Source organism: Ranitomeya imitator, chromosome 2, assembly GCF_032444005.1.
Source record: "Ranitomeya imitator isolate aRanImi1 chromosome 2, aRanImi1.pri, whole genome shotgun sequence".
Classification (NCBI taxonomy): Eukaryota; Metazoa; Chordata; class Amphibia; order Anura; family Dendrobatidae; genus Ranitomeya; species Ranitomeya imitator.
The window spans coordinates 390,475,254-390,500,305 of NC_091283.1; the positions used below are offsets into that span (position 1 = coordinate 390,475,254).

At 42.9% G+C, this 25,052-nt stretch overlaps 1 protein-coding gene across 3 annotated transcripts in view; it reads left to right on the forward strand.

The window, feature by feature from the left end:
• The window catches only part of LOC138667005 (oocyte zinc finger protein XlCOF6-like), a 57,336-nt gene extending 36,759 nt beyond the window's left edge, over positions 1 to 20,577 (forward strand). For 2 of the 3 annotated variants that reach the window (XM_069755225.1, XM_069755226.1), the window contains exon 7: positions 18,004 to 20,577. In XM_069755225.1, coding sequence (XP_069611326.1) covers positions 18,004 to 19,520 — 1,517 coding nt within the window. In that variant the 3' untranslated portion in view covers positions 19,521 to 20,577. The remainder of the gene's footprint in view (positions 1 to 18,003) is intronic. The other variant, XM_069755227.1, reaches the window with a different exon arrangement.
• The last annotated feature ends 4,475 nt before the right edge of the window (positions 20,578 to 25,052 follow it).

A 25,052-nucleotide genomic window follows, 5' to 3' on the forward strand; every position in this document is an offset into this window, starting at 1 on the left:
TTTGTTTCATTGCAGCCATTTCGTAAATCCAAAAAATGTTAATTTCTCAGTCGCCAATGACAGCACTACCAGAGAGAGGGAATCCGCCCTTCAGGACAGGAAACCTACAGGATAAAAAGGGCGGTACCTCTCTCCTGCGTCAGTTTTGTTTCCTGTCCTGACAGGGAACCCTCTAGGATGGTACCTGAGATCCGGAGCCGACCAGTCGACCTATGACGGCGGGGAGGCCCCTGTCATGGCTGGCGCGGTGTCCGACGCCGCCACTGCTGGGTCCGATGGGGCTGCAGAGTGCGCGGAGGGAAGCGCGGCCGCCTCCCCGGATTGGGGTAGGGGCTTCGGGGACCCGGTGTGCCTCGGGCAGAGGCACTTCCTGATTCGGAGCGGTGGCCTGGTGTGTGAAGGAGCACCAAGATGGCCGCCGCACCGGATATAGAGAACACTACTTCCGGGTCCCGGACAGAGCGCGCATGCTCAGTAATCCAAGGGGGATCAGCGCTTTCCTGGGACGCAGCCCTGGAGGAGGGGGTGAATCGGCGTATAGTATTTAAGCACCGCTGTGGAATCACTCTTTGCTGCATGCGGTCCTAATAATGGAGGACAGCGACCAGCAGCTCCAGCAGGTGCAGGCCTTACAGCAGCAGCAGCAGCCACCGCAGCAGCAGCAGCAACGTCAGCGTCAGCGTCACCACCAGCGCAAGCCAGATGACCAAAAGAAAAGGTCCTCTGCAGGCACCTGCAGCACTCGCTCCAGTAGCCATTCCACGCCGCGGAGTAAAGCCAATATGCTTAACCAGCCGACACCACAGACTTCGGATCTGATACAGGATCCTATACCTCCTCCAGAACCGGTACCTGTGGCTGCGCAAGATGGGTGAGTGATCTTCGTGAAAGTTCACCAAATAATTGGGGTCCCCCTTTCCGTTTGTTTTTAGGCAAGAAAGAAAACGGAGAAAACTAAGAATAGAGTCTGCCCCTTATGCAGTGAACCCCTGTTGCAAAACTGGGATAAGAAATTATGTGGCTCCTGTATAGGACAAGTCCTGTGTGAAGAAACCCCTAGTTTCGCCTCTGAATTGCGATCTGTAATAAGATCAGAGGTGGAAACAGCATTTAAATCTCTTAAAGGGGAAGGGGTCAAGGAAAAAACACCTGTGCCCTATTCTCACTCCGATTCTTCTAGTTCTGAGGGGGACGCTTCAGACAGACAGGGTTCCTCCTCCTCCTCGGATTCTGAGAGCGGAGGCCGCCACTGCTTCCCATTAGACGAAGTAGATGCCCTTGTAAAGGCCGTAAGATCAACCATGGGGGTTGTAGATCCACGTCCTGACAAAACAGTACAGGACATTGTTTGGGGGCCTAGGGCAAAAAAGGCGCAGAGTCTTTCCACTTAATGAGAATATTCAAGCATTAATTAAGAAAGAGTGGGAGAAACCGGAAAGGAAAAATTCATCCGTGCCCTCCCTTAAAAGAAAATATCCCTTCGAGGAAGAGGCTTCTACGTCATGGGACAAGGCTCCAAAACTCGACGTAGCAGTAGCCAAAGCGTCAAAAAAATTCGCATTGCCCTTTGAGGACATGGGAACCCTGAAGGATCCCCTCGATAAAAGAGCTGATACTTTCCTTAAAGGGGCATGGGAATCGGCAGGGGGGTGTCTAAGGCCTGCAATAGCAGCCGCATGTACTTCCAGATCTTTAATGATTTGGATAGATAACTTGGAAAAGCAACTAAAAGACGGCATATCTAGACATAAAATGATTGAATCAATTCCCATGATTAGAGGGGCGGCAGCCTTTTTGGCAGATTCATCAGCCGATTCAATCAAACTTGCTTCAAAATCGGCAGCCTTGTCCAATGCAGCTCGTAGGACGCTGTGGTTAAAAAGCTGGCCGGGCGACCTACAGACCAAACAAAAATTCTGTTCAATTCCATGTGAGGGGAAATTCTTATTTGGGGAAACCCTAGATGACATCTTACAAAAAGCAGGGGATAAGAAGAAGGGGTTCCCTAACCTAGCCGCACCATTTGTTAGACGGCCCTTTCGGAGTAGGAAGTTTTTTCGGAGACGTCCCCCAAGGGAACAGAACAGATGGGATGATGGGAGAAGGAAGGATAGGGGCTTCCTCTTTGGTAATTCCCCAAGAGATAAAAAAACCCCTAAGTGACACCTCCCCCAGGGTGGGAGGGAGATTGTCTCAATACCTTCCGGCCTGGGAAAAAATTTCAACCAATACTTGGATTTTAGATCTGATAAAGATGGGGCTTCAAATAAACTTTACCTCCCTTCCTCCCCAAAACTATGTGGTCACCCCACTAAAACCCTCACCTCAGCAACAACAGGCCTTGGAACAAGAAATTTCAAAGCTCATAATGAAAGATGTGATCCAAGAAGTTCCCCTACTGGAGAGAGGCAAAGGGTTCTTTTCCCCACTATTTTTGGTCCCAAAACCGGATGGCTCTTTCCGCACAATAATCAATTTACGGAAACTAAACAGTTATGTAAAAAATCAATCCTTCAAAATGGAATCAATAAAATCAACAATAAAAAACCTGTTTCCGAATTGCTTCATGATAGTGTTGGATCTCAGCGACGCGTACTATCATTTCCCCATCCACAAAAATGCCCAGAAATACCTCAGACTAGCGGTAGTTATGGGAGGAGAAATAAAACAATACCAGTACAAGGCCCTTCCATTTGGCATCTCGGTAGCGCCTCGTATATTTACCAAATTGGTAGCGGAAATGATGGCCCACATAAGAGAAAAAGACATTATAATAATACCGTATCTGGACGACTTCCTGATTGTCAGCAACTCAGCCCAACATTGTCGCCAAAAATGCGACAGAGTGATAAAAATCCTAACAGAGTTAGGTTGGCTCCTAAATCTCCAAAAGTCAAAACTAGAACCGACCAGGGTTCAAGAGTTTTTGGGCCTCACTTTGGACTCGATAACACAGGAATGTCGTCTTCCAGACCAGAAAAAACAGAAAATATTAAATCTTGTGTCCAGAGCTCGTTCAAACCCTCATATGACCCTGAGAGGGGCGATGTCACTGCCGGGGTCCCTTTCTGCTTGTCTCCCGGCAATACAGTGGGCACAAATTCACACGAGGGATCTCCAGTGGGATATTCTGAGGAATCAGGTTACACTGGGGGGACACCTAGAAGGAAAAATGTCTCTAAATTCAAACACTATTCGTTCCCTAGCCTGGTGGTTAGATCCCAAAAACCTATCAAAGGGGGTTCCATGGGTGATAGACACATCTCGGATAGTTACCACGGATGCCAGTCCCATGGGGTGGGGAGCTCACCTGGATGACAGTATCACTCAGGGGGTCTGGACAGATCAAGAATACGAGGTATCTTCGAATCAAAAAGAACTTTGGGCAGTGAGTCACGCTCTATCATATTTTCTTCCCAACCTACAGGGGCATCATGTCTGGGTTTTTTCGGACAATCAGGTAGTGGTAGCCTACCTGAACCATCAGGGGGGAACCAGATCCCAAGCCCTAATGAAGGCTACCTTCCAGATCTTCATCTTAGCAGAAGACAACTTCCTATCCCTCTCTGCGCTGCATATAAAGGGGGTAGAGAACCAAAAAGCAGACTTCTTAAGCCGTACCCGGTTAAAACAGGGGGAATGGGCACTAAACCAAAGCATCTTCGATCGCATTACCAAAATCTGGGGGGTTCCTGTAATAGATCTCTTTGCCAGTGCAGAAAACAGGAAAGTAAGGGATTTTTGTTCTCTGAACCCCAAAGGGGGCCCTCGGGCTCTGGATGCATTTACGATTCCTTGGACTCAGGGTCTAACATACGCATTTCCTCCTCACATTCTTATTCCGGCTGTTCTGCGGAAAATCAGGCAGGACAGGGCGAGAATCATCCTAATAGCCCCCTTCTGGCCCAAAAGGGCCTGGTTTTCATGGCTGAGAATTCTATCGGTCTCCGATCCCTGGGTTCTCCCGGATCTTCCGGATCTCTTATACCAGGGACCGGTGTTCCACCCTCAGTCAGCAAACCTCCACTTGACAGCGTGGAACTTGAAAGGTCACTACTAAGGGCAAGGGGCTTTTCAGATAATTTAGTGTCTACACTGTTAAAAAGTAGAAAATTAGTAACAACTAAGATCTACGGTAAGATCTGGAAAAAGTTTTTATCCACCTCTGGGGTGAAATTACAAGACGGGGTCCAAGTGGTCAAAATATTAGAATTTCTGCAAAAAGGCTTAGAGATGGGCCTCTCGGTGAGCACCTTAAAAGTGCAAATAGCGGCCTTAGGTGCATTATATAGTGAGAGTATTGCCTCTAACCCATGGGTAACAAGGTTTATTAAAGCTGCGATACGATCTAAACCTTTAAAAATCAGAAGCCTTCCATCCTGGGACTTAAATTTAGTCCTATCAGCTCTGACAGAACCCCCATTCGAACCCATAGATTCATTACCACTTAAAATCTTATCTTTCAAAACGGCCCTTCTCACAGCTTTGACATCTGCCCGTAGAATTAGTGACCTCCAGGCTCTATCTGCGAACCCTCCATTCACACAAATCATGGATGATAGGGTAATACTAAAAACAGATCCCGCTTATCTACCCAAAGTTGCTTCCAATTTCCACAGGTCCCAAGAAATAATCCTTCCCTCCTTTTGTCCAAACCCTAAAAATAAAAAAGAGGAAAAGTTCCACACTTTAGATGTGAGAAGATGTTTAATACACTACTTACAATCCTCCCGACAGTATAGGAAGGAAGGGTCTCTCTTTATCTGTTTTCAGGGACCTAGGAAAGGATTCAAAGCCTCCAAAAGCACTATAGCTCGCTGGGTAACTGATGCGATAGCCTTGGCATACTCGTCCACGGGAAACGCAGTTCCTGAAGGGCTCAAGGCGCATTCTACAAGAGCCATGGCGACCTCCTGGGCCGAAAGGTCGGAGGTACCAATAGACAAAATCTGCAAGGCGGCCACCTGGTCATCACCTTCAACCTTCTTTAGGCACTACCGCTTAGACCTGGCCTCTTCATCTGATTTAGCCTTCGGAAGAAGGGTCTTGCAGGCTGTGGTCCCTCCCTAAAGCAATGATCTCTGTAATTCTCTCTGGTAGTGCTGTCATGGGCGACTGAGAATACGGTAGTTACTTACCGATAACGGTATTTCTCAGAGCCCATGACAGCAGCTGCTTATTCCCACCCTATCACGTGTGCGGTGAGCACCTTATTATATGAAATGTGTGGTTTTAATTTAGACACGGTGTAATCTTGATAAATATTTTGCTAAAATTGTATATTTTCCTGTTGTCACTAACCTGGAGGACCTCTGATGCTATGTAAACCAAACTGACGCAGGAGAGAGGTACCGCCCTTTTTATCCTGTAGGTTTCCTGTCCTGAAGGGCGGATTCCCTCTCTCTGGTAGTGCTGTCATGGGCTCTGAGAAATACCGTTATCGGTAAGTAACTACCGTATTTTTTCTCATTAATGTACACTCTGCACCGCATCTTGACTGAAATAAAACAGAATTGTAGAAATTTTTTCACATTTAAAAAAAAAAAAAGAAAGAAACTGAAATATCACATTGTGATAAGTATTCAGACCCTTTGCTCAGTATTGAGTAGAAGCACACTTTTGAGCTAGTACAGCCATGAGTCTTCTTGAGAATGATGCAACAAGTTTTTCACACCTGGATTTGGGTATCCTCTGCCATTCTTCCTTGCAGATCCTCTCCAGTTTCGTCAGGTTGGATGGTGAACGTTGGTGAACAGCCATTTTCTGGCCTCTCCAGAGAAGCTCAATTGGGTTTAGGTCAGGGCTCTGGCTGGGCCAGTCAAGAAAGGTCACAGAGTTGTTCTGAAGCCACTGTTTTCTTATTTTTGCTGTGTGCTTAAGGTCATTGTCTTGTTGGAAGGTGAACCTTCCGCTAAGTCTGAGGTTCAGAGCACTCTGGAAGAGGTTTTCATCCAGGATATCGCTGTACTGGGCCGCATTCTTGTTTCCTTCAATTGCAACCAGTCGTCCTGTCCCTGCAACTGAAAAACACCCCCATAGCATGATGCTGCCATGTTTCACTGTTGGGATTGTATTGGGCAGGTGATGAGCAATGCCTGCTTTTCTCCACACATACCTCTTCGAATTATCACCAAAAGTTCTATATTCGTCTCATCAGATCAGTGAATGTTATTTCTCGTAGTCTGGTAGTTCTTCATGTGTTTTTTTTTTACCAAACTCTATGCGGGCTTTCATATGTCTTGCACTGAGGAGAGGTTTCTGGTGGGGCACTCTGCCATAATGGCCCGACTGGTGGAGGGCTGCAATGATAGTTGACTTTGTGGAACTTTCTGCCATCTCCCTACTGCATCAGTGGAGGTCAGCCACAGTGATCTTGGGGTTCTTCTTTACCTCTATTACCAAGGCTAGTGAAAGGAGTGTAGTGTGGTAATGGTTGAACTTTATTAACCCCTTCACCTCTCCCCTCCCTCCAAGCTTGTTTTTTCCTTGATGACCAGGCCATATTTTACAATGCTGACCAGTGTCACTTTGAGGTAAAAACTCTGTAACACTTCATTGGATCCCACTGATTCTGAGTGTTTTTTTTACATATTGTACTTAATGATGGTGGTAAAATTTGATCGATATGACTTGCGTTTATTTTTTAAAAATTGGAAATTTGGCAAAAATGTGGCAACTTTCAAACTTTTAATTTTCATTTCCCACATGTCTACTTTTACATTAACACGATCTTTTAAACATAATTTTTTGTTAGAAGGGTTAAAATTTGACCAGAGATTTCTCATTTCTACAACTAAATTTACAAAAACTTTTTTTTAGGCACAATATCACATTAGTGATAAATAAAAAAGTAGAAAAAACGCAATAGCACTCACCAATCAGTGGCAATTCAAACGTCCTTTATTGGAGCATATAGCAAAACATTTTCGCGGTTCAAGGGAGGGAGTGAGAGAGGGAGTGCGACAGGCAAGACGACGACGGCCGTTGCGCGCTAATACCGAGCGCTTCCACGGGTCTGTGTCCAGGAGGAAATGACGCCTAGATAAGCAGGTAAGAAACAACCGGCTCCTCCCGCGCCACCTCCCCCCGAAACACCCAAAGTGCACAGTGCGTGTTAAATTGACACAAAAACAAAACAATTAAAAACAACCACAGTTAGAGCACCTTATTACACACGGCAATATAGAATAATAATGGTAACCAATTATAACTGTCCAATCTATCCAGAATACTAAAAGTGTCCTCTATTCAAAGGTAAACTAAAGAATCCACACCTGAAATTCTCACTCATCAGGAGAAAAAAAAAAAGCGGTAATTTCCCACTGGTGTGGTACGTTCTAACCATGTAGATCTCTCTTTCGTGATCCGATTATGGACTAGCGAATCTCTGATACGTGCACTTCGTCTATTGGATACTAAAGGGCTCCCCATGGTCCTCCCCATGAGATCTCTATCTCACGAAGTGCACGTATCAGAGATTCGCTAGTCCATAATCGGATCACGAAAGAGAGATCTACATGGTTAGAACGTACCACACCAGTGGGAAATTACCGCTGCGGTCACTGTCGGTTTTGTCAGTTTCATGTGCAAGGTCCTACGGTACACATTGGCCCCATTATGCATCAAGTACGGCACTTCATTTCATGTAAGACGCAATACGTGGTGTATGTAGTCTTCTGTCCTTGCAAGAGGTTCTACATCGGTAAGACGATTCGCTGCCTATATGTACGCTTCCGTGAACACTTTAAATCTATTGCAACAGGGAAAGGTGTCCCTAGATTAATTGAGCACATAAGGGAAGAACATCAGGGTAACCCAGAGGTATTAAGGTTTGCAGGCCTTGAAAGAGTTAATCTACCAACGCAGGGTGGTGATCTGCATAGAATCCTATTGAGGCAAGAAACTAAATGGATTATACGGACAAGAGCTACTGGTGCAGCAGGGCTCAATGATCGTGTTGATATGTCTGTTTTTTTATAAAATGCTAACGTTGTCATTGATTATTGTTGTTGCTCTGTTTTGATTTTCACTGTCATCCTAGATCGATCCCTCTCTTGTTCTCTCATGCTTTGTACAAGTCATGTCAGTGAGTATTTGCTAGCCGCCTACATTTTTCTCAGTTTTTTTTTTTTTTTCTCCTGATGAGTGAGATAATTTCAGGTGTGGATTCTTTAGTTTACCTTTGAATAGAGGACACTATTAGTATTCTGGATAGATTGGACAGTTATGATTGGTTACCATTATTATTCTATATTGCCGTGTGTAATAAGGTGCTCTAACTGTGGTTGTTTTTAATTGTTTTGTTTTTGTGTCAATTTAACACGCACTGTGCACTTTGGGTGTTTCGGGGGGAGGTGGCGCGGGAGGAGCCAGTTGTTTCTTACCTGCTTATCTAGGCGTCACTTCCTCCTGGACACAGACCCGTGGAAGCGCTCGGTATTGGCGCGAAACGGCCGTCGTCGTCTTGCCTGTTGCACTCCCTCTCTCACTCCCTCCCTTGAACCGCGAAGATGTTTTGCTATATGCTCCAATAAAGGACGTTTGAATTGCCACTGATTGGTGAGTGCTATTGCGTTTTTTCTACTTTTTTATTTATATGGACACTTTGTTTCACGCAAGCACCGCCTTTCATCTGACCGGACTACCTATTGTTGGGAAACTCTCCACATTGAGTTATTAATCTCTGGAAAGTCGAGCTGTGCCGCTTACTTTTTTTCTTTTCTTGGTTTGGACAATATCACATTAGAAGTGACTTTGAGGGGCCTATATAACAGAAAATACCCAAGTGACACCATTCTAAGAACTGCACCCCTCAAGGTGTTCAAAACCATATTCAAGAAATCTATTATCCATGCAGGTGCTTCACAGAAACTAAAGCAATGTGGAAGGATAAAAATAACATTTAACTTTTTTCAGAAAAATTTTACTTTAAAACCAATTTTATTTTCAAAAGGTAACAGGAGAAAATGAACCGCAAAATTTGGTGTGCAATTTCTCCTCAGTACGCCGATGTGGGGGATAACTACTGTTTGGGTGTATGGCAGGGCTCGAAAGGGAAAGAGAACAGTTTTCGAACGTACGATTGTCTGGAATCGAGAGTGGACACTATTATAGGGCAGGTTATAGTAGATCATCGCGACACACTAGGCAGCGGTAGCAGATGCTGCTCAGTGTCTCTGCTGCATGTCATGCTGTATGGTCACATCAGTCAACCATGCAGCCTGCCATCTAGATGTAGCTTAGCTAAAGGTGAGGAATATTGTTGTTTATTTTAATTCTCTTGCAGGGGACAATGGCGTCACTGGAATGGGCTATATCGTAAGTATGGTTTAGTTAAGATTTATTAAAGGAGTCTGTCATTCTTTCTATTAATGGACTTTATTCTGGGTGCGTGTGTTTTTATAGAATGACTATGGGGTTAGTAATGGGGGCGTCTTATAGACACCTCTCCATTTCTAACCTCTGGGCTTGATGTCACCTGACAATACAAAGGTGACATAAACACCCCCAACTATCACCCTATTTGCCACTGCTACAGGGCAAGTGGGAAGAGTGAGGCTAAGTGCAAGAATTGGCAGATTTTATAGTTTCACCTTTTCTGGGGAGGCTGAGAGCTGATATTTTTAGTCTTGGGGAAGTAAGGGGCATGCAATATCAATGGCCCCTTCCTAGGCTATTAATATCAGCCCATAGCTCTCTGCGTAGACTTTGCTGGTTATTATTTATAGGAGGACCCTAAGTAATTTTTTTATTTTTTGGGGGGGTCCCCCATTTTAATAGCCAGTAAAAGATAAGTATATAGCTGTGAGCTGATATATTAGCTCCAGGAGTATTACACCCTTCTTAAGCTATGAACACCTGCCCCCAGCCGTTGACTTTTCCACTGCTGGTTAAGAAAATTACGTGGGAACCCACAACATTTTTTCAGAAAAATAATCTTTTAATTAAATACATTTACGGTAATCTGCACATGCACTGTACTAATTGTATATGTCACTGACCTCTATATATGTGTCTATTCTATGTGTATATACGGTATCTATTCTATCTATTCTTTCCTGTAAAGTCCTGCTGTGATTTTATTTTGCTCGGCTGCTGAATTGACGCCTTTTTATCTATCTATCCATCATCTACTTTAAAATTCTTTAGTGGCAACACAATTATTTTCCCGCACTTTTACTGAATTTTACCTACTTTTTCAGATTTTAAGAAAAAAATTCTTGTGCCGAATTTATGTTTTGCGATCGTTTTCCAAACCTATTTGCTCATCTCTAGACTGGATGACCTACAGCTGATATAAATAGATTTTCATTTGAACAAATTTGATTTGTGCGAATCACCATTTTTCACTTTGCAGATGATTGGATCCGCCACAGAAGGCTCCTGTGATCTCAAGCGTGGCCACATGGATTTTCCCATGATGCCTTGCACCTATCACATTTCACGGTGTAGCATAACAAATCAGGAGAAAATACGTGAGCCTTTATAAAAGCTGAGACAGGGAATGCTATACCTATTTTTGGGTGGTTCTGGATAATGAAGGGTCATCAGAGCTCAGCAATAGAGATGGGAAGAGAAAAACCTAAAACATTTGACAAATACTTCAGAAAGTCTGTATTGTAACACTGCAGCAGAGAAAGATGATGAGATTAGTAATCTGTGAATAACCCAGAGATAAAGTTGACTCGTAGAGAGCGACGGAAGAGTGGTGCGGTGCCAGCAGTGAAGCCATAGTGGGTGAGGTTGATATGAGATGTAGTGTTGATGGGCTGGCATCTTTTCTTGTTTCATTTGAGTTACACCATTTATTTCTGATTCTTCATGCACAAGAAGTAGCAAGCCAACACAATATTTGTTAAAGAAAATAAAATGTAAGCTTAGTTTCAAGAAAATGTGCTTAGAAAATGTGCTTGTCACTATTGACCAACTGTACAGAATATTTCCATTTCTTGTGTATTCATTTTTTATGAAGGGGGGATAGTTGTACTTTAACATTACTATATAAAATTGACCAAAATCCAGACATATAACTATGACTATCTGTCATGGGTTTACCGCAACAGAAAAGAGCCAGAAGACCACAGCATCTGATTTCTCCTACTCCTGCACTTCATATTAAACAATGTAAATTTATTTTAGCAGTGCAGGGGTTAAGGTACCGTCACACATAACGATATCGTTAACGATATCGTTGCAATGTCATGCTTTTGGTGACGTAGCAACGATCCCGCTAACGATCTCGTTATGTGTGACAGCGACAAACGATCAGGCCTCTGCTGGGAGGTCATTGGGGAATGATCAGGACCATTTTTTGGTCGCTGATCACCCGCTGTCATCGCTGGATCGGCGTGTGTGACGCCGATCCAGCGATGTGTTCACTTGTAACCAGGGTAAATATCGGGTTACTAAGCGCAGGGCCGCATTGTAAAAGTTAAAAAAAAAAAATAAAAATCAGCACATACTCACATTCTGATGTCTGTCACGTCCCCCGGCGTCCACAGGGTTAAAACTGCTTTCGGCAGGAGTGCTGCTAATGCACGCGCTCTGGCCGAGAGCTTCTCTGCACTGACTGTGTCAGCGCCGGCCGAAAAGCAGAGTACACGCTGTTACTGCCGGCGCTGACAGTCAGTGCAGGGAAGCTCTCGGCAGCAGCGCGTGCATTAGCAGCGCTCTTGCTGAAAGCAGTTTTAACCCTGTGGACGCCGGCGGGGGACGTGACAGACATCAGAATGTGAGTATGTAGTGTTTTTATTTTTTTTTTTACTTTTACAATGGTAACCAGGGTAAATATCGGGTTACTAAGCGCGGCCCTGCACTTAGTAACCCGATGTTTACCCTGGTTACCTGGGTGCTGCAGGGGGACTTCGGCATCGTTGAAGACAGTTTCAACGATGCCGAACTCGTTTCCCTGATTGTTGGTCGCTGGAGAGAGCTGTCTGTGTGACAGCTCCCCAGCAACCACACAACGACTTACCAACGATCACGGCCAGGTCGTATCGCTGGTCGTGATCGTTGGTAAGTCGTTTAGTGTGACTAAAGCTTTAGTCTGATCATTTGAAAGCTCCTGGAAGCTTTCCTGCATTGAGGCTCCGCTGTGCACTGATGGCCACTCCCATCTCCAATATAATCTGGGCCCTGGCTATCACTCATTGCCAGAGTAGCTTATGCTGCCTGGCTGGAGGTTGTTTTGGAGAAGGCATTTGGTGGATTTATCTGTAACTGCTGCTAGGTTTTGAGTGTGTGATAATTCCCTTTCTTCTCCTACTTTGGTTTAACCCCATCCTCCACTCCCCAGTATTTACCTCTTTTGTTTGTGTGTATATTTGTAGGATTGGTATTTCCTTTATCCCTGTTTGTATTACCTTGTTAGTCTGATTGGTATATTATGGTACACTACTACTCCCCCTCTTCCCCGGATGGAGAATGGTATAGACTGAAGGCAGATTCAGGATCTAAGGCAAGGTATGTGGCCCCGGCATTTTCACCATCAGAAGTAGTCCAGAGAACAGGGTGAGCTAGGGTGACCCCTGGCATTAGGGACAGGGAAGAGTCGTGACACTGTCTAACTCCGTAAGTGATGTGCATGTCATAATTTTTTAAACACTTATTTTACTTGTCAAATTTCACATACATATATACCAATACAACTGTAGTGGTTGAGTTTTTGGACACACACCTACCTAACATTATTTGTCTCTTTTTAAGGAGAGAAGACAATTTTGTTTAACCCCTTACCGGCATCGGACGTACTATACCGTCCGATGCCGGCTCCTCTGCTTTGATGCAGGGCTCCGCGGTGAGCCCGCACCAAAGCCGGGACATGTCAGCTGTTTTGAACAGCTGACATGTGCCCGTAATAGGCGCAGGCAGAATCGCGATCTGCCCGCACCTATTAACTAGTTAAATGCCGCTGTCAAACGCAGACAGCGGCATTTAACTACCGCTTCCGGCCGGGCAGCCGGAAATGACGTCATCGCCGACCCCCGTCACATGATCGGGGGTCGGCGATGCTTGTGAATGGTAACCATAGAGGTCCTAGAGACCTCTATGGTTACTGATTGCCCGTCGCTGTGAGCGCCACCCTGTGGTCGGCGCTCACAGCACACGTGCAATTCTGCTACATAGCAGCGATCAGCAGATCGCTGCTATGTAGCAGAGCCGATCGTGCTGTGCCTGCTTATAGCCTCCCATGGAGGCTATTGAAGCATGGCAAAAGTTAAAAAAAAAAAGTTTAAAAAAATGTGAAAAAAATAAAAAAAACATAAAAGTTTAAATCACCCCCCTTTCGCCCCAATCAAAATAAATCAATAAAAAAAATATCAAATCTACGCATATTTGGTATCGCCGCGCTCAGAATCGCCCGATCTATCAATTAAAAAAAAGTATTAACCTGATCGCTAAACAGCGTAGCGGGAAAAAAATTCGAAACGCCAGAATTACGTTTTTTTGGTCGCTGCGACATCGCTGCGGGCGATCAAAAGAACGTATCTGCACCGAAATGCTATCATTAAAAACGTCATCTCGGCACGCCAAAAATAAGCCCTCATCCGACCCCAGATAATGAAAAATGGAGACGCTACGAGTATCGGAAAATGGCGCAATTTTTTTTTTTTTTTTTTTAGCAAAGTTTGGAATTTTTTTTCACCACTTAGATAAAAAATAACCTAGTCATGTTTGGTGTCTATGAACTCGTAATGACCTGGAGAATCATAATGGCAGGTCATTTTTAGCATTTAGTGAACCTAGCAAAAAAGCCAAACAAAAAACCAATGTGGGATTGCACTTTTTTTGCAATTTCACCGCACTTGGAATTTTTTTCCCGTTTTCTAGTACACGACATGCTAAAACCAATGATGTCGTTCAAAAGTACAACTCGTCCCGCAAAAAATAAGCCCTCACATGGCCAAATTGACGGAAAAATAAAAAAGTTATGGCTCTGGGAAGGAGGGGAGCGAAAAACGAACACGGAAAAACGAAAAATCCCCCGGTCATGAAGGGGTTAAAAAAAATAAACAACTAATTTAACCCCTTATAGACCACCAATACGTCTTTTTTCCTGACCTGAGATATAAGAGTATAGCATCCCCATACTGGTGACAATCCAGCAGTTGTTGGCTGTACTCCATAGCTGACAACTTGTTGTATTAGTGTTGACACCGTCCATATCTGTTTAACCCCTTAGATGCTGCTATCAAAGTGATTACATCATTTAAATGGTTAACAGAGTGTGGCTTCCTATTTAACCTCATCAGCACCCAGAGATCATGATTGTGCGGTCCTGAAGTTTGCCATGGCAATTCACAGCCAAATAACGGCCTTAGAGTCTCTCGACTACAGTGGCCTGTTCAGAACTTAGCTACATTTAGGTGGTAAAAATGCAATTTTTCATTTCTGTTTTGCCACTTTACATTAATTCTTGAAAATCACATGAAGGATTAATAAACTACCTGATGGCAGTTTTCAATGTCGAGGGGTGCAGTTTTTAAAATGGTATCACTTTGGGGGGTTTCCAATACATAGGACTCGCAAAGTCACTTCAAAACAATAAGTAAATGATGTACATTTCCTTGAAAAAATAAAATAACATTTTACCAATGGTACTGATGTAAGGAAAGACTATCTGGATTAAAGGGATAATCATTCAAAGTTTGAAAATTGCTGTTTTTTGTTTACATTTTTGTTAAAAAATTTTATAAATAAGCACGAAAAAACAATCTCAAAATCACTGAAATTTGTTGAAGAATTCGAATTATTAACACACAAAGTGACACTGGTCAGATGTCAAGCATTTGGCCCAGACATTTAACTGGGCATGTCTGTTTTTGTACACCTGTTTACCGGTTGATTTTGATACCCCTACAGGTGACAACAATACAGCAGCATTTTTGCAATTGCTGACTTGTGGGCATGTACCTAAATACTCAGCATGTCCTTGCAACGTGTTTTTGGTAGCCAGGCTACATGCACAAGTAGTAAGTGGTCGGTGTCATCATTCGCATCATCCACAACTATCGTTTTTCATGCTCCTACTCTATTTGTATCTCACTATCAGGCCTCCGTCCCTACGTTTGTGACAATGAAACAGATGTACACACTGTCATCCACTTGTGTCAAACTCAACTTTAGTCCATGCAAGTTGTTCTTGGTGTGGTCATTGATTTACCACTTTGTGAACAACACAGAATTTTGAGAAATGGTGGTGTGATCTCAGCCTTGTCGGAAGATGCCATTATTTCTTAAAGAAAGTGATGCCTGCTCTGTGCTCACAGGGATAGCATTACATGGGCACTCTTCCTCTTGGCATTAAGCTTGAATGTGCTCTGCCCCATAGAGCGGCAATTATGGTCATGTACAGTACATGTCTATCACGGCTCGTTGTGCAAAGGTTATGATCAGCAGCAATGCAGCCTTGCAACTTGAACCTAGGATAAAAACAAAATGAGCAGATTACATGTATTAAGTAAATAACTAGTGATAGTACATGTAAATTACTTAGGGTGCTTAGATGACACTATTGGGACATTTTTTAATAGAATAAGGTGATCTCTCCAGAAAATGAGGTAAACCAGCACCCTGGTCGTTAGAAAATAATCAGTCATGGGCCTAGGGGGAGGACTGACCTTATAAAGTTACGTAACTGATCTTCTAGATAGTAAAAATAGACGTCTCTCTTTATCAACGTTTAGGCTATGTGCACACGTTGCAGATTAGCCTTAGGAATTTCTGGTGCGGATTCTGCATCTCTTGGCAGAAAACGCAGCTGCGGATTTGTCGCGTTTTTTGTGCGGATCTGCAGCGTTTTTTGTGCGGTTTTGCTGCGGATTTTTTGTGGATTTTCAGCGTTTTCACCCCTGTGAATTTCTATAATGGAATGGGTACAAAAACGCTGCAGATCTGCAAAAAAGAAGTGGCATGCTACTTCTTTTAATCCGCAGCGTTTCTGCCCCGATTTTTCCGCACAGTCTGCCCAGCGTTTTTTATTTCTCATTGATTTACATTGTACTGTAAATCAATTGTGGATCTGCCGCGTTTCTGCACCACAAAAAATGCTGCAGATACGCAGCAAATCCGCAACGTGTGCACATACCCTTAGTGTGAAAATCAGATTTAGTTGTAGGTCAAATTTATGCAAAAATAGGAAATTAAAGGATTCACAAACTTTCTAGCACCAGTGTAAGGCTAAGTGATCTACAAAAGAATCAGGGATGGACAACTGTTAGCAGAGGACACTGCTACAAATACTTTTTCAGATCCCCCAGTGCTCCTAAATTAAACCAATGTTTCTATTGGCTTTTATGACATATAGAATAGTAGATGGTGGCCCGATTCTAACGCATGGGGTGTTCTAGAATATGTATTTATGTATGTATATAGCAGCCACATAGTACATAGCACAGGTCACATAGTGTATAGGAGCCATGTAGTATATAGCAGACAAATACTACGTGGCCTGTGCTATATACTATGTGGCTGCTATATACATGCATATTGTAGAATACCCGATGCGTTAATACAGGCCACGCAATATATAACAGTGGCCACGCAGTATATAACACAGGCACGTACTATATAACACAGCCCACGCAGTATATAGCAGCCACGCAGTATATAACACAGCCACGTACTATATAACACAGCCCACGCAGTATATATCACTGGCCACGTAGTATATAACACAGGCCACACAGTACATAACACTGGCCACATAATATATAGCACAGCCCACGCAGTATATAACAGCCACGCAGTATATAACACAGCCACGTACTATATAACACAGCCCACGCAGTATATAGCAGCCACGCAGTATATAACACAGGCGACGTAGTATATAACACTGGCCACATAATATATAGCACAGCTCACACAGTATATAGCAGCCACGTAGTATATAGCAGCCACGCAGTATGTAACTGTCCACGCAGTATATAGCAGCCACGTAGTATATAGCACTGCCCATGCAGTATATAACAGTGGCCACGTAATATATAACACTGCCCATGTAGTATATAGCAGCCACGTGGTATATTACACAGCCCACATAGTATACAGCAGTGTGGGCACCATATCCCTGTTAAAAAAAAATAATTAAAATAAAAAATAGTTATATACTCACCCGGCGGGATCTACCGAAGCTCCGGCGATACGCGTTCAGCTGCCGCCATCTCCCAGGATGCATTGCGAAATTACCCAGATGACTTAGCGGTCTCGGGAGACCGCTAAGTCTTCTTGGTAATTTCGCAATGCATCGTTGGGAACGGAAGATGGCGGCCGGCGCAAACGGATAGTCGGGGAACGGAGGGTGAGTATAGCAGGTTTTTTGTTTTTTTATTATTCTTAACATTAGATCTTTTTTTACTATTGATGCCGCATAGGCAGCATCAATAGTAAAAACTTTGTCACACAGGGTTAATAGCAGCGGTTACGGAGTGCGTTACCCGCGGCATAAAGCGGTCCGTTACCGCCGGCATTAACCCTGTGTGAGCGGTGACTGGAGGGGAGTATTTGGGCGCCGGGCACTGACTGCGGGGATTAAGGAGCGGCCATTTTCTTCTGGACTGTGCCCGTCGCTGATTGGTCGTTGTTGTTTTGCCGTGACCAATCAGCGACTTGGATTTCCATGACAGACAGAGGCTGCGACCAATGAATATCCGTAACAGAAAGAAGGACAAACAGAAAGATGGAAGTGACCCTTAGACAATTATATAGTAGATAAAGGACTTGTTATCCTATCTTATATCCACGGGTTTAGGTACAGTAATAAATAAAAATGAAAAACTTTACTTTTTCTCCAAAGCCATGTGTACATGATATTGGTCCAATGTGCTTTGCTCTGTGCTATAGTGCGTGTACCTGTCAGAGAATGTATGAGAAGGAATCTCCTAATAAAACTGGTTACAGATCCATTGAGTCTCTTCTGAGCATGGAAATACTGTGAAGTATATAATATAAATAGTATAATTCCAGTGCAGTGTTACTGACCAATATATTTTTTATTCTTAGCAGATGACTGTACCAGGAGCTCAGAGGGATGTCTGATAATCTCAGATTTTTCAGATAATCTACGTATCACATCCAATACTTGTGAAGAACATGTCATCATACCAGATACACCTCAAGACGTTATCAGAAAAAATCTGTCATCTGATCCTTTTCAACACGTTCTATTTTCTGCTTCATCAAAAACAAATATGCAAGGCAAAAGTCACAGAAGGGCTGTTGACCATGAAAGAACTGACATAAGGGAAAAATTATTTTCATGTTCAGAATGCGGAAAATGTTTTAATCGGAAAACACATCTTGATAGACATCAGATTATACACACTGGGGAGAAGCCATTTTCATGTTCAGAATGTGGGAAATGTTTTACAACGAAACCATGTCTTTTTAGACATAGGATAATACACACAGGGGCAAAACCATTTTCATGTTCAGAATGTGGGAAATGTTTTACAACAAAATCATGTCTTGTTAGACATCAGAAAATACACACAGGGGCAAAGCCATTTTCATGTTCAGAATGTGGGAAAAGTTTTAATCGGAAAACAAGTCTTGTTGCACATCTGAAAACTCCCACAGGTAAAAAGGCATTTTCTTGTACAGAATGTGGGAAATGTTTTACACAAAGAACATGTCTTGTTACTCATCAGAAAACTCACACAACACTCACAGTAGAGAAGCCATTTTCATGTTCAGAATGTGGAAAATATTATAGTAAGAAATCCCAACTTTTTATACATCAGAGAATTCACACAGGGGAGAAGCCATTTCCTTGTCCAGAATGCGGGAAATGTTTTACACAGAAATCTAATTTTGTTACACATCACAGAAGTCACACAGGGGAGAAGCCATTTTCTTGTTCAGAATGTGGAAAACATTATAGTGATAGATACAAACTTCTATCACATCAGAGAATGCACACAGGAGAGAAGCCTTTTTCATGTTCAGAATGTGGAAAATGTTTTGCAGAGAAATCACGTCTTGTTACACATCAGAGAATTCACACAGGGGAGAAACCATTTTCATGCACAGAATGTAGGAAATGTTTTACAGAAAAATCACATCTTGTTACACATCAGAGAATTCACACAGGGGAGAAACCATTTTCATGTTTAGAATGTGGGAAATGTTTTACAGAGAAATCAAGTCTTAGATACCATCAGCAAATTCACACAGGGGAGAAACCATTTTCATGTTCAGAATGTGGAAAATGTTTTACAAAGAAATCAAGTCTTGTTAAACATCAGAGGATTCACACAGGGGAGAAGCCATTTTCATGTTCCGAATGTGGGAAATGTTTTAATAGGAAATGTTATCTCATTACACATCAGAGAATTCATACAGGGCTGAAACCATTTTCATGTTCAGAATGTGGGAAATGTTTTAATAGGAAATGGCATCTCATTACACATCAGAGCATTCACACAGGGCAGAAACCATTTTCATGTTCAGAATGTGGGAAATGTTTCAATCTGAAAACAAATCTAGTTATACATATAAAAACTCATACAGTAAATTAGCCATTTTCTTTTCAAATTCAAAGGATTATTGATTTTGTAACAGCATAATTTAATACGAAAATCAAAGTCTGGTAAAGCCCTGAAAGGCAGTGGCCGCATCTTATAGCGGCAAAATCTGCTAACAGGTTCCCTTTAAAGAGGTTGTCCATTGTTATAACTTTTTCATAAATCTTATCATATGCATCTCAGTACATCCATTGTGTTATTTTACCAATATTACCTTTTATCATGCTGTAGCAGCACGGTCTTGTGGCTGGCTGCAGCTCTGATGAAGGTTAATCAGCAACTTCCTCTCTCCTGCCTTCCTATGTTCTATTACTACAATTTCCATCATACATTGCAGTGACCTATAAGCCAGCACCTATCACATCCTCTCAAAACCTCTCAGAAATCCCTCCTTGCCCTATTTTCTCTATCTTCAATCTGCTACACCTTGTTCTCCCTTCACACTCCGTTTTCTATATCTGTGGTTCATTTTTTATTCATTGGTGGTGCACATATGTCGGGTTTTACACACGGGCCATGTGAAAAACCCGCAGACATGTCAGGTTTTTTTCCGAAGCGCGGACAAAATGCATGCTGCACACTGATGACACACGAATGACATATTTGAGACCTACCATTGCCTAGGAAGAAGCGGTACTGTTTGCGCTGTTCACAATTGCTGGCACCTGGAGGCAGCTCTCATTATTGTCACTTGGTCTCCCTGAGATCAGCGCGGCCAGGCGACAATGATGGGAATTTTGTTCAGCACCTGCTGTGTACATTCTGTTTAAAATTAAGAATTAAATAACAAAAAATGGCTTGGTCTCCTGCGAAACTTTTTTAACCAGCAGAGGGAAAGTCCACGGGTTGATGTTGATGTCAGCTTTGTATTATCAGCTGACATCAAGCCCAGGGGTTAATATTGAAGATACATCTATAACATTCCCCCATTACTAACACTATGGTAAGTTTATATAAACACGCTGCAAGAATGAAACCCTTTATTTGAAATAAAACACAACACCTTGTTTTACGCATTTATTTAAAAATAAGTTATACTCCCCTTTACACCTAAAATCCATTGAAGCCCATGCCCCGTGTAAAAATAACAAAAATAATAAACAACCATATGCCTCACCTGTCCTACGTAAAGATAATCCATACTGTCTCACACTGTAATCCATCTCTGCAACATCTGGTTTTTAAACTGTATGGTTGCATGATGTAACCTTTCAGGCTGAAAAGCAGGAGACACTGAGCTACTGAGGACGCAGCTTCATTGACTTGCAGTGATGTCATAGAGGTTACCGCTGGTTGCTGAAGCTGTGTTCCCACGGGCACTTCACTGAGGGACCCTCAATGAGATCATTGCTAGCACCATGAAAATTTTCTTATGGTTCTAGTGATCTTATTGAGGTCACCGAAGTTTATCGGGCTGCTCACAGTTAACTGCCCATGGAAACGCAGCTTCAGTGACCGGCAGTAACCTATATGATGTCAAAGCTCGTCACTGAAGCTGCTTCCTCAGCAGCTCAGTGTCTCCTGCCTTTCAGATTGAACGGTCTCATCATGCCACCATTCAGTTTGAAAACCAGATGATGCAGAGATGGATTACGGCGTGGAACGGTATGAATTATCTTCACGCCGGACAGATGAGGGGAATGGTTGTAAATTTTTCTTTTTTATAGGGGATAGGGGCATCGGAGGATAATTTACACATTGGATAGGTGAGAGATATGGTTGTTCATTATTTTAGTTGTTTTACAGGGAACATAGGCTTCAATGGATTTTAGGCATAAAGGTGAGAATAACTGGAGACACGGGGTCAGCGGGTGCCCTGGTTTGCTAGCCAAAACCGCATGGACCAGGGATCATCCCAAGGAACGCCCACCCTCCTTTTAATGTTGGTGTAATGCTGCTCAGACAACACAGGGTAAAACAGCGTGGCAATATTTTATTGAACCACAAAGACAAATAACACATAGAACAGTCCCAGCACAATACCTAATAGGGTGCACAAGTACAGAGTCTCACCCTAAGGGCTCTTTTCCACTTGCGAGAAAAACGGATGAGTGCAATCCGATAAAATATCGGATTGCACTCGGACCAATGTTGGTTAATAGGTGACATCTCATTTGCTATTTTTTTTCTCAGCCGAAATCTGACTCCCCAATGTAAGTCAATGGGTGCGAGAAAAATATCGCACAGCACTCGCACCATGCGAGTTCAGTCCGATTTTTACGCACCGGTGTCCTTTGAAAAGCTGGCAATTCAGCGCGGTGTACAGTAAAATCACACTGACAGGTTAAAATAGAATAGATATATACACATAAAATAGGTATATATACATACAGTGGGGCAAAAAAGTATTTAGTCAGTCAGCAATAGTGCAAGTTCCACCACTTAAAAAGATGAGAGGCGTCTGTAATTTACATCATAGGTAGACCTCAACTATGGGAGTCAAACTGAAAAAAAAAAATCCAGAAAATCACATTGTCTGTTTTTTTAACATTTTATTTGCATATTATGGTGGAAAATAAGTATTTGGTCAGAAACAAAATTTCATCTCAATACTTTGTAATATATCCTTTGTTGGCAATGACAGAGGTCAAACGTTTTCTGTAAGTCTTCACAAGGTTGCCACACACTGTTGTTGGTATGTTGGCCCATTCCTCCATGCAGATCTCCTCTAGAGCAGTGATGTTTTTGGCTTTTCGCTTGGCAACACGGACTTTCAACTCCCTCCAAAGGTTTTCTATAGGGTTGAGATCTGGAGACTGGCTAGGCCACTCCAGGACCTTGAAATGCTTCTTACGAAGCCAATTCTTCGTTGCCCTGGTGGTGTGCTTTGGATCATTGTCATGTTGAAAGACCCAGCCACGTTTCATCTTCAATGCCCTTGCTGATGGAAGGAGGTTTGCACTCAAAATCTCACGATACATGGCCCCATTCATTCTTTCATGTACCCGGATCAGTCGTCCTGGCCCCTTTGCAGAGAAACAGCCCCAAGGCATGATGTTTCCACCACCATGCTTTACAGTAGGTATGGTGTTTGAGGGATGCAACTCAGTATTCTTTTTCCTCCAAACACAACAAGTTGTGTTTCTACCAAACAGTTCCAGTTTGGTTTCATCAGACCATAGGACATTCTCCCAAAACTCCTCTGGATCATCCAAATGCTCTCTAGCAAACTTCAGACGGGCCCGGACATGTACTGGCTTAAGCAGTGGGACACGTCTGGCACTGCAGGATCTGAGTCCATGGTGGCGTAGTGTGTTACTTATGGTAGGCCTTGTTACATTGGTCCCAGCTCTCTACAGTTCATTCACTAGATCCCCCCGCGTGGTTCTGGGATGTTTGCTCACCGTTCTTGTGATCATTCTGACCCCACGGGGTGGGATTTTGCGTGGAGCCCCAGATCGAGGGAGATTATCAGTGGTCTTGTATGTCTTCCATTTTCTAATTATTGCTCCCACTGTTGATTTCTTCACTCCAAGCTGGTTGGCTATTGCAGATTCAGTCTTCCCAGCCTGGTGCAGGGCTACAATTTTGTTTCTGGTGTCCTTTGACAGCTCTTTTGTCTTCACCATTATGGAGTTTGGAGTCAGACTGTTTGAGGGTGTGCACAGATGTCTTTTTATACTGATAACAAGTTTAAACAGGTGCCATTACTACAGGTAATGAGTGGAGGAAAGAGGAGACTCTTAAAGAAAAAGTTACAGGTCTGTGAGAGCCAGAAATCTTGATTGTTTGTTTCTGACCAAATATTTATTTTCCACCATAATATGCAAAAAAAATGATAAAAAAACAGACAATGTGATTTTCTGTATTTTTTTTTTCTCAGTTTGTCTCCCATAGTTGAGGTCTACCTATGATGTAAATTACAGACGCCTCTCATCTTTTTAAGTGGTGGAACTTGCACTATTGCTGACTGACTAAATACTTTTTTGCCCCCATCTATTCTAATGTCAGTGTGATTTTACTGTACACAGCACTGATTTGCCAGCTTTTCAAAGGACACCGGTGCGTAAAAATCGGACAGCAATACGGATGTTGCGATAAAAAAATCGCATGACTTACCTCCGTTTTTTCGGTCCATAAATCGGACCGTTTTTTTTTCTTTCAAGTGGAAAAGAGCCCTTACGTTGACTCTCTGGGATAAGAGCAGATGTGACTTCAGAGCTTCCAGGGCCGACTACCCCACCTGTGGCATGCACAGGGAGAACGTAAGAATAAGCTGAGGAAGATGATAATCCATTCAGGCCAGTAGACTGGAGGGTCACAGCTTGGCTTTTACGAACATCTCCATGATCCAGGTGACCGTTGGGGTCTCATTCCTGGCCCCCACAAACATTCATGGGGCTCAGGTGATTGGTTGGTCCAAATCCAGGCTACCCAAAACATATCCATGAATTTGCAATGGTCAATGGGGCTGATCTGTATTCTTCCAGCCAGGGCTGTGGTCCCCTAACCTGACATCCTGTGGAATGACAAATCTGTGTCCCTCGTGATGGAGCCACGATGTCTTGACTGCTGTCCTGTAGAGAGTCTCTGGTTCCTTGGATCTCCTGGATGGCTGGAGATATCTCCGTCTAAATCCCTGTCTATGGAGGTTGCTATCCTTTATATAGTTAAGTATAGGTTATTATTGTCAGACCTCATTGGACAAAAAACACATCGGTGTACACCACCATTAAATCATAGAATATAGGGAAAAGGGGTGAAGAATTGGAAGGGATGTGTAATAAATTGGCAAAAATCCAGTCTCAACGGACCAAATAAGAAGGTGAACTCCACCAAAATGGTAAATACCGGTAAAGAAAGGGGGAAGGAAATGTAGATTAAAACATAACCTTTATTGACATAAATATTTTGCATAAATTAAAAGTATAATCATACATCTATTAAGATGTATATTGGATCAAAGAGCGTGATTTATTGTCTGATAACCACCACTGTGATGCACTTGTTCCCGGTTGATACTAAACCCAGAAATAAATTTGCACGATATGGTTTCCCAACCTTTTATCCCTAAAATTAAAGGCTGGGATCCAATCTCACTATAAGGGTATGTGCGCACGTTGTGGACTTGCTCTTGTAAAATTCTGCAGCTATATTATTTAACAAAAAAAAAGAATTGTGATGTCATTTCCTTGTCCAACCTCTTCTTTTTCACTCTCCATTGAAGACCATAACGTTATCACATACCATGTTCAAATATAATGTTTACACACACAATACAAATATAAGTGAATATATTTTATATATTTAATATATAAAGATGAATGTGTGTGTGTGTCCGGGATTGGTATCTGCACCGTCGCAGCTACAGCCACAAAATCCTGCTCAGTCACACGTCTGGACCCCGAGAGCGTCATAGACTATGTTGTGAGGCGAAATTTTAAACCCGCGCGTTCCAATTCACCAAACAATTTTGCCCCTATCTACATAATGGGGAAAAAGTGAAAGGAAAAGTGTTGGAGGCAAATTGACAGCTGCCAGATGTGAACAAGGGGGACTTAGAGTGAGAGCGATGGCGCCAAAGAG